This window comes from Anser anser (assembly GCF_964211835.1).
Source record: "Anser anser genome assembly, chromosome: 29".
In the NCBI taxonomy this organism is placed as follows: Eukaryota; Metazoa; Chordata; class Aves; order Anseriformes; family Anatidae; genus Anser; species Anser anser.
The window spans coordinates 99254-119404 of NC_139750.1; the positions used below are offsets into that span (position 1 = coordinate 99254).

General features: G+C 50.6%; 1 protein-coding gene across 1 annotated transcript; it reads left to right on the top strand.

The window, feature by feature from the left end:
- The first annotated feature begins 1241 nt into the window (after positions 1–1241).
- LOC310887842 (olfactory receptor 14I1-like) lies at positions 1242–18489 on the top strand. Its single transcript, XM_083814019.1, has 2 exons — positions 1242–1679; positions 17175–18489. The coding sequence occupies exons 1-2, from the start codon at positions 1386–1388 to the stop codon at positions 17826–17828; spliced, it is 948 nt and encodes a 315-aa protein (XP_083670145.1). The 5' UTR covers positions 1242–1385; the 3' UTR covers positions 17829–18489.
- The last annotated feature ends 1662 nt before the right edge of the window (positions 18490–20151 follow it).

Consider the following 20151-nt stretch of genomic DNA (forward strand, 5'->3'; position numbering starts at 1 on the left):
GCGATTACCTGCCATAAATAACTGATGGACAGGACATGAGGGTTCCTTCTAGAGGGGCTGGCTACAGGCTGTACAGCTGGGGTGCAGGCAGGGGTGGCCAGGGCTGTGGTGCAGAGCAGGGTCCCTGCTGTGCCCCAGGGGCTGTGTGCCGGGGCAGGGCCTCTGCCGCCTGCCAGGCTCAGCACTCAGCCTGCCCGGGGAGCTGCCCAGGGCACTGCGGGGAGAAGCTGTGGGTGGAAGGAGTCCCCGGAGCAAGGCAGGACAGGGCAGGGCAGGGCAGGGTCCTGCTGGTGCCCAGAGGCTGCTGCCTGGGGAAGGATTTTCACTGTACCACAGCACCCCCAGAACACCTCAGAGCAGACACCTCAAGGGAAAGGTCAGAGCAGGGGTTTCTTGAAGAGAAATATTCAGTGCTTTGAGATTTCTCCTCTTGCTTTGGGGGTGGCAGTTAGAGACAGGAATTTAATTCTCCATTTTGATAAAAGCACTGAGACGCCAGTTGTTGTAAGGTCTTTTAGCTCTGAGCTGCTCCATAATCATTGAAAACATGGAGATATCCCTGAAAATTACCCTGGGACGGGAGGTGTCTACAAGAAAGAGCTGAGTACACTGCGGGTGGGATGGGGTCTGTAAGCAATGGCAAGGAGGAGATGTGGGCACAGGGAAAAAGATCCCAGCAGGGACAGCTCCAGGCAGGGGCAGGGAGGGGAAAGGGAACTTCTGCCTGAAATTCCAAGGGAGGGGGGATTCAGGCACTCCCTGCCAGGTCTGCAGTGCAGGCACCTTCTCTGCAGCAACCCCCTGCCCTCCTCGGCCACCCAGCACAGCTTCTGCCTGCAGGGGCTTTAGGGCATGAGCCACCTCCTCCTCAGCTGGACCTCTAGAAGAGGGGAGGAGCCTGTGTCCTGCAGTGTGATACACAACATTGAGGCTAAGAGTGCCTTCCCTGCAGAGTCACTTCCATAGGTGGCATGCAGGCTTGGTAAGCTGAAGGCTTCCCTGCATGCCCATCTGCCTTTCCCTCTCTCAGCTGGTTGGAGCATTGTGGTATTCTCTCTTATTTCTCCACATGTGCGTGGTTTTTCTACTCACTTTCTCTGAAGTGCAGGTGAGTGTAATCTTCTGTTCCGACACAGACTGCCTTCAACCCCATACCCGTACAAAGGTGTCTTCAAGGGAACAAGTCACCCAAGCTTCATTTCATACTGTCAGGCAAACTGTCATTCAGATGGGAGGGGTGGAGAATGAGATGAATCATTCAGCTCAGGGAACGCTGATTTTCTGTGATTCTTCTGAGAGAAGGAGTGGGTTTTGCTTGGAGAAGTTTCTCTAACATATATCTGTCTTTTCCTCCATGGACAGCCAACCATGCCCTGAGGCAGCAAATGTCCAACAGCAGCTTCCCCAACGAGTTCCTCCTCCTGGCATTTGCAGACACGCGCGAGCTGCAGCTCCTGCACTTCGGGCTCTTCCTGGCCATCTACCTGGCTGCCCTCCTGGGCAACGGCCTCATCCTCACAGCCGTAGCCTGCGACCACCGCCTCCACACCCCCATGTATTTCTTCCTCCTCAACCTCGCCCTCATTGACCTGGGCTCCATCTCCACCACTGTCCCTAAAGCCATGGCCAATTCCCTGTGGGACACCACAGCCATTTCATACACAGGTTGTGCTACCCAGGTCTTTATGTTTGTCACATTTGTCACAGCAGAGTTTTCTCTTCTCACCATCATGTCCTATGACCGCTACATTGCCATCTGCAAGCCCCTGAACTATCAGACAATAATGGCCAGCAGAACTTGTGTCAACATGGCAGCGGCTACTTGGGGCAGTACTTTTCTCTATGCTGTGCTGCACACTGCCAATACTTTCTCCCTCCCGCTCTGCCAAGGCAATGCCCTGGACCAGTTCTTCTGTGAAATTCCCCAGATCCTCAAGCTTTCCTGCTCTGATGCCTACTTCAGGGAAGCTGGGCTTGTTGTGGCTAGTGTCTGTTTAGCATCTGGGTGTTTTGTCTTCCTTGTGCTGTCCTATGTGCAGATCTTCAGGGCTGTGCTGAGGATCCCCTCAAAGCAGGGCTGGCACAAAGCCTTTTCCACATGCCTCCCTCACCTGGCCGTGGTCTCCCTGTTCATCAGCAATATCGTGTTTGCCTACCTGAAGCCCCCCTCCATGTCCTCCTCCTCCCTTAATCTTTTGCTGGCAGTTCTGTACTCGGTGATGCCTCCCGCAGTGAACCCTCTCATCTACAGCATGAGGAACCAGGAGCTAAAGGATGCTGTTAGGAAACTGATTTGGAGGATGTTTTTCAGTACTCATAAAGTTTCTTTCACTCTCCAGAAATGAAAATTGTGCATCCCATTGTTTTTTTTTTTTTTTTTTTTTTGCAACAAATGTGTTTTTTTTTTTTTCATTATTAATAAAATTGCTTTTTCCTTATTGTCACATTGACTGCTTTTGCTTCTTGCATTCCCACATAAATGTTTGGATTCCTCCCACTGCAATGAATGAGTGAAACTGCTCTGTCTCATATGGATGCTTTATACATGTACATATAACTGTGAGTCAGTTAATTCTCTCATAAAAACTTTGTAATAAATGGGATAACCCGTGTGCACTGCCCGAAGGCTAGGATTTCTCTCCCAAACCAGTGTCAAGAATAGGCCCAAAGAATTGTTCCCCACAAGGGTCTGTTCCTCCTTCAGTTCAGGAGAGAATGGCTCACTGTTGATTCGTGACCTGTCAGAGACCAAGGGCTAGATTTAAACTCACCCATGGGTGTCTGCTGACAGCAGAGGCAGCAAACGGTCACTGCATTACATAGCCAGGGCTGTTCCCACATGTGACCCGTAGATGATATCTTTCAGGAGAGGAATCTGGAGCTACCTGCACAGCCCAGGGTACCTCCAGGGACAGCGGAGCCTGGTGTGGGCAGTGACTGCTGCCCCTCTGAAAGTGAGAGATCTCCCACTGTGATCTCAGCCACAGGGAAAGAACTAAAGCCAGGTATTCACAGGGAACCTGTGACTCTGCAATCTCAGAGAAGAGAGTGGGAACCCAGGAGGCAGTGGGAAGGGAAGCTGGGGGGTGATTCATTTCCCCCTTCGTGAAGTACTTCTGTTTGGTCCAGCCCAGTGATCTAGACCTAGCTGAATCTGCTTCCCACCCTGACCAGCACAGCCATGCATATTGACCCCACAGCACCACAGCCCATTTGCTCTGCAAAGGAGCACTGCCAGCTTGGGGATCACATGTGGGGAGCACGGGAACAGCCTTTCCCCACGGCCCAAGGGGAGCTGATCTTTGAAATTTGACCAGCTCCACCCTTCTGCTGGCATCAGTGTCTATACTGGGGGTACAGCCACCAGTGGATCAGCACTGGGTCATGGGCCCAGAGACGTCAATACCCAGCTGCAGAAAGCACTGACTAACCTGATCTACCTGTGAAGCTATCACTGCTCAGAGAAGATGATGGTAGTGGACACCTCCAGAGGTCCCTTCTGACTCAGGGAAGAAAGGGTTGGACTTCACAGTCAGACTGCATGACAATCCTATGTTTTGAGGCCTTTGAGGCTGGTGCTTGTAAATCCCTGCTCCTCAAGGTTACACATTGAGCAGGGTAATTCTCAAAATGAGGCTCTGACTCATGGGAACCTGTGGTACAACAGGTGCAAGGATACTACTGAAAAGTTCTCAGAAACATTACCAGGTATTCCAGAATGACTGAGTCACAAATTTGTTGGACTTAGAAAGAGTTTCTCCCCATCTTTCTTGTAAGCCCCTTTTAAGTATTGGAAGGCCTGAAGAAGGTTTCCCCCAGAGTGTTCTCTTCTCTAGGCTAAACAAGCCCAACTGTCTTCATGGGAGAGGTGTTCCGCTCCACTGATCACTTCTGTGGCTCTGCTCTGGTCCCACTCTCTAAGTCCTAAATCTTACATGTCTGTTGTGCTGGGCCCCCAGAGCTGGATGCAGGACTCCAGGTAGGGTCTCACAAGAGGAGAGTAGAGAGGGAGAATCATCTCCCTTATCCTGCTGTCATCGCTGTTTTTGATAGAACCAAGGATACAGTTGGCTTTCTGGGCTTCATACGCACAGTGCCAGCTCATTCATCAAATCATTAAGGTTGGAAAGGACCTTCAAGATCATCTGGCCCAACCATCACCCTACTGCTAACGTCACCCACTAAACCATGTCACTAAACTCCAGGTCCAACCTTTCATGGAACACCCCCAGAGATCGTGACTCCACCACTTCCCTGGGCAACCTGTTCCAATGCCTGAGTACTCTTTCTGAGAAGAAATGTCTCCTAATTTCCAAACTAAACCTCCCCTGGTGCAACTTGAGGCCATTCCCTATAGTTCTATCACTAGTTTTCTGCGAGAAGAGGCCGACCCTCAGCTCCCCACAACTTCCTTTCAGGTAGTTGTATATAGAGGTTGTTGTATAGAGCAATAGCATCTCCCCTGAGCCTCCTCTTCTCCAGTCTATACAACCCCAGTTCCCTCAGCCACTCCTCATAGGACTTGTGTTCCAGACCATTCACCAGCTTCGTAGCTCTCCTTTGGACATGTTCCAGGGCCTCGATGTCCTTCCTGTAGTGAGGGGCCCAAAACTGAACACAGTACTCAAGGTGCGGCCTCACCAGAGCTGAGTACAGGGGGATGATCACCTCCCTGGTCCTGCTGGCTGCACTATTCCTGACACAAGGCAGGATGCCATTGGCCTTCTTGGCCACCTGGGCACACTGCTGGCTCATGTTCAGGTGAGCATCAACCAGCACCTTTTCCTTTTCCTTTTCCTCTTCACAGCTTTCCAGCCACTCTGCCCTAAGCCTGTAGTGTTACATGGGGTTAATGTGGCCAAAGTGCAGGACCTGGCACTTAGCCATGTTGAACCTCATCCCATTGGCCTCTGCCCATCAACCCATCCTGTCCAGGTCCCTATGCCGGGCCTTCCTACCCTCCAGCAGACTGACACGTCTCCCCAACCTGGTGTTCTCTACAAACTTACTGAAGATGCGCTCAATTCCCTCATCCAAGTCATCAAGAAAGATATTAAAGGGGTTGGGCCCCAACTCCGACCCCTAGGGAACACCACCAGTGACCGGTCACCAGCTTGATTTCAGTCCGTTCACCACCACTCTCTGGGCCTGGTCATCCAGCCAGTTTTTAACCCAGCAAAGTATGTACCTGTCCAAGCCATGGGCTGCCAGCTTCTCCAGGAGAATACTGTGGGAGACCGTGTCAAAGGTCTTGCTGAAATCTAGGTAGGCTACATCAACAACCTTTCCGTCATCCACCAAGCAGGTCACATGGTCATAGAAGGAAATGAGGTTGGTCAGGCAGGTTCATGCCTTTCATGAACCCATGCTGATTAGGCCCGATCCCCCTGGTTGTCCCATATATGGTGTGTGATTGTATCCAAGATGACCTGTTCCCTCACCTTTCCTGTCAGGCTGACAGGCCTGTAGTTCCCCAGGTTCTCCTTATGACCCTTGTTAGAGATGGGTGTCACATTTGCAAGTCTCCAGTCATCTGGGACCTCTCTGGATGACCATGACTGCTGATAGATGGTGGAAAGCAGTTCAGCAATCGTATCCGCCAGCTCCCTCAGCACCCTCGGGTGGATCCCATCTGGCCCAATGGACCTGTGACAGACCAGGTGGAATAGCAGGTCTCTAACTTTTTCCAGTAAAGGATGCAGATTCTCCTTGGTCCTCCTCTTACTCTTAATAGATTTGTAAAAAGATTATTTGTTATCTTTTACCACAGTGGCCATGATGAGCTCATGCTGGGCTTTTGCCTTTCTGATTTTTTTCCCTGTATATGTAGAAACTTCTTTGCACTCTCCCCAAGTTGTCTGTCCCTTCTTCCACTAGACATAAGCTCTCTTTTTCTCGTGGACACTCAGCAAAAGTTCCCCGTTCAGACATGCCAGTCTTCTTCCCTGCTGTCTCATTTTAAGGCACACGGGACAGCCTGCTCCTGCACCATTCAGACTTCCTTCTGGAGGAGCATCCAGCCTTCCTGCACACCCCTGCCTTTCAGGATTGACTCCCAAGGAACCCTCCAGACCAGGGTCCCGAACAGCTCAAAGTCTGCCCTCTGGAAGTCCAAGGTAGCAGTTTTACTGACCTCCCTCTTGACTTCACCAAGAATAGAGGACTCTACCATTTCGTGGTCACTCTGCCCAAGACAGCTCCCTACCACCACATCTCCCACCAGTCCTTCTCTGTTCATGAACAGCAGGTCTAACAGGGCACACCCCTGGTAGGCTCACTAACCAGCTGAATCAGGAAGCTATCTTCCACATGCTCCAGGAACCTCCTAGACCACTTCTTCTGAGCTGTATTGTATTCCCAGAGTATGTCCAGGAACTTTAAGTCCCTCATGAGTACAGGTGCTGACAATTACATGACTTCCACCAACTGCTTGCAGAATGCTTCATCCATTTCTTCATCCTCATTTGGAGATCTATAACAGACCCCCACCAGGATGTCCGCCTTGTTGGCTTTCCCCCTGATCCTTATTCATAGGGGCATAACCATATCATTCCCAGCCCTGAGCTCTACAACATCGAAACACTCTCTAATATAAAGAGCCACACCACTGCCCCTCCTTTGTTGCCTCTCCTTTCTGAAGAACTTACAGCCATTCTTTGCAGCACTCCAGGAAAGATCGTACACAGAGAAAATGAGGCGGTGATTGGTGACAGCCAACATGTCTTCACTAAGGGCATATTGTGCCTGATAAATCTGGTGGCCTTCTACGGTAAGATTACAACATTGGTGGATAGGGGAAGAGCAACTGACATCATCTACCTGAACTTGTACAATGCATTTGACAATGCCCCCGCATGATATTCTCATCTCTAAATTGGAGAGACATGGATTTGACGGGTGGACTACTCGCCGGGTAAGGAATTGGCTGGATGATCATACTCAAAGGGTTGCAGTCACTGTATCAACATCAAACTGGAGATCAGTAAGGAGTGGTATTCCTCAGGGTTAAGTATTGGGACCAGCACTGTTTACCATCTTTGTTGGTTACATGGACAGTGGGATCAAGTGCACCCTCGTCAGGTTTGCCGATGACACCAAGCTGTGCAGTGCAGTTGACATGACGGGGGGAAGGGAAGCCATCCAGAAGTACCTTGACAGGCTTGAGACGTGGGCCTGTGCAAACCTCATGGAGTTCAACCAGGCCAAGTTCAAGGTCCTGCATCTGGTCTGGGGCAATGCCAAGGACAAATACAGGCTGGGCAGAGAATGGATTGAAAGCAGCCCTGAGGAGAAGAACATGGGTGTGTTGGTGGATGCAAAACTCAGCATGAGCTGGCAGTGTGTGTTTGCAGCCCAGAAAACCAACCGTATCCTGGGTTACATCAAAAGAAGCATGGCCAGCAGGGCAGGGGAGGAGATTCTTCCCCTCTACTCTGCTCTCATGAGACCCCACCAGAGTACGTTGTTCAGCTCTGGGGCCCGCAGCATAAGAAGAAAGTGGGAATATTAGAACAAGTCCAGAGGAGGGCCACAAAGATGATCACAGGGCTCAAGGACCTCTCCTGTGAAGACAGGCTGAGAGAGTTGTGGTTGTTCAGTTTGCAGGAGAGAAGGCTTTGGGGAGACCTTCAATCATTCTATGATCATCTAGTTCCATCCTCCCCTGACATGGGCAGGGACACCTTCTCTCCCACTAGTGGAAGTTGCTCAGAGCCCCATCCAAGTTGAGCTTCAACACTTTAAGGGAGGGGGCATCCCCAACTTCTACAGGCAACCTGGTCCTGTATCTAGCTACCATCACAGTAAAGAATTTCTACCTTATTGGAGATCAAAATCTACCCTCTTGTAGTTTGAAAATGTTCCCTCTTGTCCTGTCACTATACATCCTGTTAAAGCATCTATCCACAACTTTCCAGTACACCCCCTTTATGTATTGCAAGGCCGCATTAAGGTCTCCTCAGAGGCCTTTCTTCTATACTCTGAAGTACCCCGGCTCTCCCAAGCTTTCTTGATGAGGTTTTCCAGTCCTGTGATTATTTTTGCGACCTTCTATCATACGTCTACTTCTTTCTTACACTAGGACCCTAAAGCAGGATGCAGGTGGGGTCTCACACAGATGGAGAAGAGGAGGAGAATCACTTCCCTAGACCTGCCACCTATGGTATTATGATCCAGTCCAGGATACGACTGGCTTTCTGGGCTGTAAGTGAACATTGCCAGCTCATTTCCAGGTTTCCGTCTACCAATATCCCCAAGTCCTTCTCTGCAGGTCTGCTCTCATACCAGTCATCACTCAATCTTCACTGATGCTGGGGAGTGTCCTGACCCAGGACACTTGTCCTGGGACAAGTCCCACTGGTCCTGGGAACAGGACCTTGTGCTTGGCCTTGTTGAACTGCAGGAGGTTCACATGAGCCCATTCCTCAAGGCTGTCTAGGTTCCTCTGCATGGCGTCCCTTCCCTTTACTGTATCAACTGCAATTTTGGCTGTCTCAAATCCCCTCCCTGTCTTCCATGAACCTTAGCATGCTTTCCAGGAGGTTCTGCTCCGAGATCTTCCCAGGCACAGAGGTAAGGCTGACCAGTCTGTAGGTCCCTGGGTTGTCATTTTTAGCCATTTAAAAGATAGGTGTTATATTTTCAGACTTCTGGGGACATCACCTGACCCCAACAACTTTTCCAATATGATGGATAGTGGCTTAGGAACTTCATCTGCCCGTTCCCTCAGAACCCTGGCATGCACCTGATTGGGTCTCATGGAGTTCACACCCTCAGGTTCCTCAGGTAGTTTCAAACCTGTTCTCTCTCTACAGTGAGTGGACTTCATCTCCCCCGTCCCTGCCTTGACATTTTGTGACTTGGGAGGTGTGGAATGGGCGGGTGAGAAAGTCCAAAATGGTGTTGAGTACCTCAGCCTTTTCCATGTCAGTTTTAGTCAGGTCCCTTGTGACCCTTTTTACGGAGGGTACAATTTCTTTGCTGCCTTACGTATCTGCAGAAACCCTTCTTGTTATTCTTTGCATCCCTGGCCAAGTTTCCCTCCAGCTGTGCCTTGGCTTTCCTGATCCCATCCCTAAACTCCTGGGCCATATCCCTATGAACTTTCCAATTTGTTTTTCCCTACCTCCACTGCCTTTGCTTTTCCTTTCTGTGCTTTAGTTTGATTATGACATCCTGACTCAGACATTGGTCTCCTGCCTCCCTTGCCTCATTTCTTCACTGCCCCAGGAGACACTGGCAGTGCATTCAGGATGCTGTTTTTTTCCAGAGATGCTGGTAGGGAGGTCAGGTCTTGTACCACATTCAAAGCATTTGTGACAGATTCAGAGATGATTGGATGAAGCCTCAAGAGAAGTGGTGTAAACCTAAAGAATAACATGTTAGTACGATTATCTACAGGAAAAGACAAACTCTGAGATCTGTGCATAGAAGAGGAAGCAAGTTCTTGTTGATGGTACAAGGTTCCTTGTGGTCAGTTTCTCAGTGCCTTCTGGAACTCGTAGTTCCTCATACTGCAGATGAGGGAGTTCAATGTCAGAGACATCACCGCGTACAGAACTGCCAGCACCCAATCTGATGATGGGAACCAGATGGAGAGGACCTTCAGGGAGGAAAAAATGAGGTGCTGGAGGCATAGGGAAAATGCTCTGCTTTGATGCCAGGGCTCTGCATTGAAAAAAAAAAATCCTTTTTAAATGAATAGAAGAAACACAGAAGGCCACCTGTCATGCGACAATAGGCACAGTTACAGAAGGACTCTGAGTGAGTCTGACTGTGTTCGTGTCCCTGCAGAAGTAGAATGAATGCAAACACTTGTGTACAACCATGGTTACCAATGACAGAATACTCCAAAGCACAACATATGTCTGTGATCAATTGGAGATTTCTTGTGAAGAAAGACAGACAGCTTATTCTTTCTTAATTACCACCAGTAGGATCAGTTCCTTCAGTGCCCCTTTGATCTCCTGGTTCCTCATGCTGTAGATGAGGGGGTTCACTGCTGGAAGCACCTCCGAGTACAAAACTGTCACCGCCACATTCAGGGATGGGGAAGAGGTGGAAGGGGGCTTCAAGTAGGCAAACATGATAGTGCTGAGAAACAGGGAGACAACAGCCAGGTGAGGGAGGCATGTGGAAAAGGCTTTGTTTTGTCCCTGCTGTGAGGCAATCCTCAGCACTGCCCTGAAGATCTGCACATAGGACAGCAACAGAAAAGCAAAACATGCAAAGAGTAAACACGCTGAAAACCCAACAACGCCAATTTCTCTGAGGTAGGCATCAGAGCAGGAGAGCTTGAGGATCTGGGGAATTTCACAGAAGAACTGGTCCAGGGCATTGCCTTGGCAGAGGGGGAGGGAAAAGGTATTGGCAGTGTGTACCATGGCATTGAGAAAGCCACTGCCCCAGGCAGCTGCTGTCATTTTGACACAAATTCTGCCACCTAGGACGGTCCTGTAGTGCAGGGGTTTGCAGATGGCAACATAGCGGTCATAGGCCATGACAATGAGAAGTAAATACTCTCCTCCAAGTAAAAAAACTAACAGAAAGACCTGTGCAGCACATCCCAAGTAGGAGATGGTCCTGGTGTCCCACAGAGAGTTGACCATGGACTTGGAGAGAGTGGTGGTAATACTGCCCAGGTCAATGAGGGCGAGGTTGAGGAGGAAGAAGTACATGGGGGTGTGGAGGCGGTGGTCGCAGGCTACGGCTGTGAGGATGAGGCCGTTGCCCAGGAGGGCAGCCAGGTAGATGCCCAGGAAGAGCCCGAAGTGCAGGATCTGCAGCTCACGTGTGTCTGCAAATGACAGGAGGAGTAATTCTGTGGGGAAGCTGCTGTTGAACATTTTCTCTCTGTGGGCCCTGACAACTGTCCAAAGAGAAAAAGACAGTGAAGAGTTAGAACAGATTTCTCTGCACAAAACCAAAGCTATTTCTCATAGACTCTCCCCCACAACACGCCTATCCTCTGTGCTATTTGGCAGAACCTTGCTGCAGTTCTCTGCTGGGAGCTCTGCTTTCTGCTGTCTGAGTACGCCATGAGGGGCAGGACCTCTGCCCATAGACTCCCGAGGAGTAGGTCATGCTCTAATTCTGTGGTATCTGGGAGCAGGGGGGGTGCAGGGGCCAGGTCCGATATTCAGGATCTCTCAGGTAAAATCCCTCTGAACACTGAAGAGCTTGTCAGTATCTGCACCCAGGAGTGCTGGGACACCACAGCCCCATGGCCACGTGGCTGGGGTAGAAGCCACAAGGTTAGTGCCTGACTCTGCAGCTGAAACTGCTGACTGCCCTGCCGGAAGCTCCACAGGTTAGAAAGGCCCTTTGGCAGCTTGTTCCCCTGCAGACACCTCCTCTGCAGGATGCTGAACACCAGTGCCTGATCCTCAGCTGAACTCCTCCCCATCACTCCAAGGAGCTGACATACCCAAGAGCCCCAGCATAAGAGAAAGACTGAAACAGGTGGAGGGAAAAGGACAAGCAGGATGACCGAGAGAGAGGAGAGACAGATGAGCAAGTGGAAATGGGTCACCCTGCCCAGCCGTGCCTGCTGCCTGCCAGGAAGCACCATAGCAAAGCAGCAGCTGTCAGCCCTTTACTGGGCAGTGGGACAAGGCACATAACAGGAAAGGAAGATTTGCCTTCTTCTGGGGCTCTGGCTACCCAGGAGGCAGCTCCTGCCCAGGAACTCTGGATCATTCCAGCCTGTCTGTCCTGAAGTCTGTATCCATCCATTGAAGTACCCCATAACTGCATGTCCTGTCCCACCATGCCTTGGCAGTGACTCCATGGATGTCAGAAATCACAGGCTCCAGCTTGTCCTGGTCTGTGCACCTGGCTGAGGGCGTTGGTACATCTTTGAAATGTTACACCTCAGACCATGCCTAAAACTTAATGCTCTCTGCAATGACAATGAGAAACAGAACTGGGATGGACAGTGGGAAGAAAATTCTTCTGCCCTCATTTGCCAGGCCAGGGAAGAAATCACCCTGGGAAGAAATAGGTTTGCTTTCAGTCTATCTTTGCAGCCCCTGAGGGCCATTGGTGGAGGTTATGCAGCTCTCCAAGAGTCTCAAGGTACTGCTGAGCAGCACACTCTGAAAATGGTTGGTCTGTTCCTTGACAGATACATCAAGGGATAAGTAAAGAATGGAGGAGAGAAAAAAATAGGTGTTTGAGAGCATAGGCACATGAGTGGACTGCCCTACATCTACTAAATTAGGAGGCTCCTTCAATTCTTTTGATGGTATAGGGGCCTTACAGAGACATTTGATAGATTTGAACACTGGTCAGTTGCCTACCATATAAAATTAACAAGAACTAATGCCAGATTCTGCACCTGGAACAGTGTATTTCTGGATATACGTATAGACTGGAGGACATGTGGATGGAGCATAACCCTGCAGAAAGGGATCTGGGGGTTGTGGTTCATGGTACATTCAGGAAGAGTCAACAATGTTCCCTGCAGTGACCAGGAGATGGTGGAATTGATCCTGTGGGAGGACAGCGTAGCTCAGAAAAAGCAAGCTCACAACTCTGGTCTTCAGGAGAGCAGTCTGTGGCCTCTTCAATATCTGCTTGGAAGAACACTGTGGGATAAGGCCCTGGAGAGAAGAGCAGTCCAAAAAGCTTGTTAATATTCCAGGGTCACCTCCTCCAACATCAAGAGCAGTCCATCCCAAGAAAGACGAAATCAGGTGAAAATGGCAAGAGACCTGCATGGATGAACCGGAAGATTCTGGCCAAACTCCAACACAGAAAAGAAGCATAGATATGGTCGAAGCAAGAACAGATAACCTGGGAGGATTACAGAGGCCTTGTCTGAGCATGTAGGGAAGAATAGCAGAGAACCGAAGCCCGACTCTAATGGAATTTGGCCAAGGATGTCTAAGGCAGTAAGAAGGGCTTCTAGAAGTACATAGGTGGCAAAAGGAAGGTTCGGGAATATGGACTCACTGCTGAATGAGGACCAAGATCTGTTGACACAGGACAGGGAAAAGGCTGAAGTGCTGACTTCCTTCTTCACCTCAATCAGTACTGGCAAGTCTGGCCTTTGGGAATCCCAGGTCACAGAGAATGGGGGTAAAGTCTGGGGCAAGGAAGACGTACACTTGGTGGGAGTGGGTCAGGGCAGGGTATACTTGACCAAATGGGATACACAGGTCTATGGGACCTGATGGGATTCACCCATGAGAGCAGAGGGAGCTGGCTGATGTCCTTGCACAGCCACTCTTGGTCATCTTGGATCAGCCCTGGTGAGTAGCAGAATGTGCCTCCTAGCTCCAAGAAGCATTACTTGCAAAGGCAAATGCCATATTTCCTATCATTCCTCACACCATCAATAAAAGAAAAATACATTTTTTTCAGTGTTGTTTAAATAACTCAATAAATGATTTTTTTTTTTATTTATGTCTCAGCTCAGCCTCAACTTTGCCTTCCAGACAAAGCCTTTTGTAGCATCTTCTGTCTTCCAAGACTTGGTCACATATTAAAGGAAAGATGAAAACAGAACAAACACTCTTCAAGACAGCTGTTGCACAGGGGTTCTCCAGGGCAGCTGTGTTTTAGTGCAGGAGGAAACTGGCTTTGAGAGGGTTTAGGAACAGTCATGGAGTGTGTCTGCACAGCATGAAGGCTTTCTGTTTCTCATACTGCCCCCACGCCATGTAGTTTGGAGTTGTGCAGGACATTGTGATGGCACACAGCCAGGAGAGCTAACCCAAAGTGTTCAGATTGACGTTCCTCACCATCCAGCACCCCCTGCAGCCTACCACATGAATACCAAAGGCACACCAAATACATGTCCTGTGGGGAGTGGCTGAGAGAGTTGGGATTAGTCTGAAGAAAAGAAGACTCCAGGAGACATTATTGTGGCCTTCCAATACATAAATGGGGCCTACACACGTGTGTAGTGACTAGACTAGACTAGACTAGACTAGACCAGAATAGTTCGGTTGGAAGAGACCTTCAAAGATCATCTAGTCCAACTGCCTGACTTCTTCAGGGCTAAACAAAAGTTACAGCATATTAATGAGGACAATGTCCAAATGCTTCTTGAACACTGACACTGGCTTGGAACAAGAACCAGGTCTCAAGGAAGCCTGTTCCGGTGTTTGATCACCCTCAGAATACAGAAAATTTTCCCTGCTGTCCAGTCTGAACATCCCCCAGTGCATCTATGTGCCATTCCCACACGTTCTGTGATCAGTTACCAGGGAGAAGAGATCATCACCTCCCTCTCCACTTCCACCCTCATGAAGTAGCTGAGAACAATGAGGTCCCCCTCATACTTCTTTTCTCCAGACTAGACAACCCAAATGTCCTAGGCCTCTCCTCATAGGACATCCCCTTTTACAAGTATTCCCTCTTTTCCCTTGGTTTCCCAACTGACAAGGTTCCTGGTCAGAAAACCTTGCTGGAAGAAATGTTTTCTCTGTCTCCCATGCTCCCACCAGTCAGTGTGACTGACCAGGTCTGGCTCCCTCACTGTCTCCTTTATCACTTGTCGGTCAGGTTTGTGTCCCTGGCTGTGTTGTGCTTTATCCCCAGGAGGTTGCCAAGCACCACACAGCCACTCTCTCCCTCCCCATTCTTAAAAGAACAGGGGGAGAAAAATAGGAGAAATATCTGGAGAGACTGTATCAGGGAGTGTAGCGATAGGACAAGGGGCAGTTCTTTTAAGCTAAAAGAGAGCAGATTTAGATCAGATCTAAAGAAGAAATTCTTCATGCAGTGGCTGGCGAGACCCTGGAACAGGTTGCCCAGAGAAGTGGTGGATGCCTCATCCCTGGTAGTGTCCAAGGTCAGGTCGGATGGGACCTTGAGCAAACTGTTCTAGAGGGAGGTGACTCTGCCCATTTCACAGGGACTGGAACTAGACCTTAAGGTCCCTTCCAACTCCAAACGTTCTATGGTTCCATGAACTTGCTGGGTTGTGTAGTCTGTGTAGACAGAGGGATATCATTTGCTGTGAAAAAAAAATTCCTTCTCCTGAATATTAACAAGTGCTTGAAAGAAATAGAATACAAATTGGGGGGGTCCTAAATAATAACAGGACAGGAAAAAAAGATTCCCATAAGGAACTCCTATTTTGATTCAGGAGAAAAGACAGCATTGGAAACCGGTGTCTCTCTCTAGCTGACAGAAGGAAGAACAGTGATTGAATCAGTTTGATTCAAAGTTGATTCCCCTGGAGGACCAGGGACTTGTCAAGAGCTCCCTGTGCTGCTGAGCTGGGACAGGCTCCTGGGCCCAAGGGGAGCTCTTGGCAAGTGGGCAGCGCTGCAGAGAGACAGCTCTGCCCAGGAGCAGCTCCTCTGCACAGCGCAGCAGGGCTGGGGGCACTGCGTGCAGGGGACAAGGGCGGCTGAGAGAAGGGAGGGAGATGTTAAAGGCAGTGTGGAGGGGGGCTGCTGAGAGCTCACTGCGGGAGAAATCTTCCCAGCCCTGAACAGGGTAAGTGTCTGGCTGCAGGGCAGCACAGCTGTTGTTCCTGGTGCCATCTCCAGATTTGCTGGCAAATCCCACAGCCTATGGGATCTTTCAGGAAGACACTTAAGAGTTCCTAAGATAAGAGAAGAACAATAAGTTCCAGAGCAGGGATTACCTGCCATAGCTGTCAGAGGGACATGGGATGATGGTTTCTTTCTGTGGGGCTGGCTACAGGCTGTGCAGCTGGGTTCCAGGCATGGGTGGCCAGGGCTGTGGTGCAGAGCAGGGTCCCTGCTGTGCCCCAGGGGCTGTGTGCTGGGGCAGGGCCTCTGCCGTCTGCCAGGCTCAGCACTCAGCCTGCCCAGGGAGCTGCCCAGGGCACTGCGGGGAGAAGCTGTGGGTGGAAGGAGTCCCCTCAGAAGGGCAGAGCAGGACAGGGTCCTGCTGGTGCCCAGAGGCTGCTGCCTGGGGTAGGGTGGCTACAGCTCCACAGCATCCCCAGGGAATCTTTGGGGGAGATTCTTGAAATGGAAGAGAAAGGCCTGCACTACTACTAGGGAAGGCACTCTCTTGGGTCTCTACTTTCAATTTCCTTCCCTGAAGGACTCTCAAAACAGGTCAGAACTGCTGTATATCTGCTGAACATGAGGAGATGTCACTGGGCAATTATCTGGGACAGGAGATGTCTGCAGAACAAAGCTGAGCACACATCAGGTGGGATAGGTTCTGTGAGCAATGGCAGGGAGGAGACGTGGGGACAGGGAAGCAGCTGCCAGCAGAGGCAGCTCCAGGCAGCAGAGACGTGGGCAGGGAGGGAGAGGGAGCTGCTGCCTGAAACACCAAGGGAGGGGGGATTCAGGCACTCCCTGCCAGGCCTGCAGTGCAGGCACCTTCTCTGCAGCAACCCCCTGCTCTCCTCTGCCACCCAGCACAGCCTCTGCCCTCAGGGGCTTTAGGGCATGAGCCACCTCCTCCTCAGCTGGACCTCCAAAAGAGGAGAGGAGCCTCTGTCCTGCAGTGTGATACACAACGAGGAGGCGAAGAGTCCCTGCCCTGCAGTGTCACTTCTCCAGGCAGCATGCAAGTTTGGCAAGGTGAAGGCTTCACTGCATGCCCATCTGATTTTCTCTCTGTCAGCTGGTTGGAGCATTGTGGTATTCTCTCTTATTTCTCCATGTGTGTGTGGTTCTCCTGCTTGTCTAGGGTGCAGATGGGTGTAAGCTTCTGTTCTGAACTGGACAGGTGGTGAACAATGTGCTCAAACTACATTCTACATTGTCAGGCACACTGTCATTCACTTGGGAGGGTTGTTGAATGACCTGACTCATTCCTCATTCCACACAAGGAATAATAATATCTCTGAAGGAGAACTGGGTTTTGCTCAGAGAAGTCTACCTAACTTCTCACTTTTTTCTTCTCCTAGAGCAGGTCTGCATGACCCGAGGCAGCAAATGTCCAACAGCAGCTTCCCCACAGAATTCCTCCTCCTGCCATTCGCAGACACACACGAGCTGCAGCTCCTGCACTTCGGGCTCTTCCTGGGCATCTACCTGGCTGCCCTCCTGGGCAACGGCCTCATCCTCACAGCCGTAGCCTGCGACCACCGCCTCCACGCCCCCATGTACTTCTTCCTCCTCAACCTCGCCCTCCTCGACCTGGGCACTATTACCACCACTGTCCCCAAAGCCATGGCCAATTCCCTCTGGGACACCAGGGCCATTTCCTTCTTTGGTTGTGCTACCCAGGTCTTTATGTTTGTCACATTTGTCACAGCAGAGTTTTACCTTCTCACCATCATGGCTTATGACCGCTACATTGCCATCTGCAAACCCCTGCACTATCGGACAATAATGACCAGCAGAACTTGTGTCAACATGGCAGCAGCTGCCTGGGGCAGTACTTTTCTCTATGCTGTGCTTCACACTGCCAATACCTTTTCCCTCCCCCTCTGCCAAGGCAATGTCCTGGACCAGTTCTTCTGTGAAATTCCCCAGATCCTCAAGCTCTCCTGCTCAGATGCCTACATCAAAGAGGCTAGGCTTATTGTGGTTAGTGCCTGTTTACTATTTGGGTGTTTTGTCTTCCTTGTGCTGTCCTATGTGCAGATCTTCAGAGCTGTGCTGAGGATCCCCTCAGAGCAGGGGAGGCACAAAGCCTTTTCCACATGCCTCCCCCACCTGGCTGTGGTCTCCCTGTTTATCAGCACTGGCATATTTTCCTACCTGAAGCCCCCCTCCATGTCCTCCTCCTCCCTGAATCTTTTGCTGGCAGTTCTGTACTCGGTGGTGACTCCAGCAGTGAACCCTCTTATCTACAGCATGAGGAACCGGGAGTTGAAAGATGCGGTGTGGAAACTGATGAATGGATGTTTTTCAGAAGGAATAATCTGCCCATCTTAGAATCATAGAAACATAGAAACATAGAACAGCGTGGCTTGGAAGGGACCTCAAAGATCATCTAGTTCCAACCCCCCTGCCATGGGCAAGTATGCCACCCACTAGATCAGGTTTGCCAGGGCCCCATCCAGCCAGGCCTTGTAGACCTCCAAGGATGGGGCATACACAAGTTCTCCGGGCAACCTGTTCCAGTGCCTCACCACTCTCTGAGTGAAGAATTTCCTCCTAACCTCTGATCTAAATGTCCCCTCTTTTAGTTTAAAACCATTCCCCCTTGTCCTGTCATTATCCGACTGAGCAAAAAGTCATTCTCCATCCTTTTTTATGCCCCCTTTAATTATTGAGAAGATGCAATCATCACAGACAGCCCCTCGTAACCACCGTTCCCTGCACTGGGCTCTTGCTCCAGCTCAGACAGGTGGTTTGTAGGCAACGAATTCGCCCTAAAGCCTTCTCTTCTGTAGGCTGAACCACCCCAACTCTCTCAGCCTTCCTTCACAGGAGGGGTGCTCCAGCTCCTTGATCATCTTTGTGGCCCTCCTCTGGATCTGTTTTAACAGATCAACATCCTTCGTGTGCTGGGGCCCCAAACCTGGATTCAGTACTCCAAGCCGGGCCTCACAATAGCAGAGTAAAGGGGGACAATCACCTCCCTCGACCTCCTAGCCACTCCTCTTTTGATGCAGCCCGGAATGCAGTTGGCCTTCTGGGCTGCAAGCGCGCACTGATGGCTCATGTTGAACAGTTCATGTCCACCAGAACAAGAACCTTCTCTGCAGGGCTGCTCTCAATGCATTCTTCTCCCAGTCTGTCCTCATGTCTGCGATTGCTGTGAGATAGGTGCAACGCCTTACACTTAGACTTGCTGAACATCTTTAGTTTCTCATGGGCCCACTTCTCATGCTTGTCCAGGTCCCTTTGGATGGCATCCCTTCCTTCTATTGCATCAACTGCACCACTGAGTTTAGTGTCATCTGCAAACTTACAGAGGATGCACTCGATCCCCCTGTCTAGTTCTTTTTCTGCATATCATTCATAATGTAACTCATTAAAGGCCCAGATGCAGGTTTGTTTGTTTTTTATTTTGCTTGTGAGTATATTTTTTCTCTTTATGTTACTTGTGAAATTATTTTCCACAAAGAAATATCTTTGTTCATATTCTTTCATTTCAGTATCTACATATCCCCTGTGACTCCCAGACTTGGTGTAAACAATGAGCCAGGCTCTCTGTATTTAAATAAAAACAAGGACCCTACAGTGACTTGCTTGCCTGAGATCCTTCCTCAGAGACTTGTAGTGGAGCTGCAGGGGCACTTGGCTGTGTGCAGAGGTGGAGGGGAGAAGTGTCCTGGCACAGCAGCACTGCCAGGGAGCTCCAGGGCTTGGTCTGTCCCAAGCTGCTCTCCCTTTCACCTCCCACACTCTCCTACAGAGCCCTTGTGTTGCTGTGAGGACTAATTGCTCTTGTCACTTGCTCACCGTGCTGCTGTGGGGCAGTCCAGTGTCCACAGGCAGGGACAGGCCAGGGGCACTTCTCTAACACAGCTGGCTCTGTACCAGCATCTCCAGCATAAAAGGGGATGTGCTGAGGGCAGTGCCTGAAGGCTCAGTTCTCCCAAAGCTACTCTCATGGACATTGCAAAGTAAAGATAATTTTCTGAATTACAGATAAAGTGCTAAATCTGGGTGGGAACAGGCAAAGGAGAGCTCTGCCACTCCAGGGAACACAGCTGGTAGAGGAAAAGCAGTCTGCTGAGATTTTATACCTGTGTTGAAATTTCGTAGACTGAATACAGGGAACCACCCCAAAACATCTAATGACATTGGAAATAAGTTGGACTAGATGATCCTGGTGGGTCCCTTCCACCTCGGCTATTCCATGAGTCTCTGACTCTGAAGAAAGCCGGCTATCCGTGTGCACCCTCCATGGCCAAAGAACCACTTGTATGGGAGGCAGTCAGTGGCAGTGCCCCCCACCAGATGGCTCTGCCTTCCCAGCCTGACCAGCACGGCCCTGCAGAGTGCCCCCACAGCCCCGCTAACCACAGCCCCCTCACTCTGCAGAGCAGCACCGCCAGGTCGGGGGCTGTGGGCAGCATGGGCAGGGGCTGCAGGAATGGCTGCTCAGGCCAGCCCAGACGTGGTGGGCTGGGGCAAGGCTGTGTGGGACATGGGGTGTGCTGGGAGCAGGGCAGGGTGCTGTGTGTGTGCAGTGGTGCTTCCTGAGGAGCCCCAGGGCCAGCAGTGTGGTGCTGTGCTGTGTCTCGGAGCGGGGCTGGCCTGCGGGGCTGCAGGCTGTGTGGGGGAGGGGAATGTCCTGCAGATG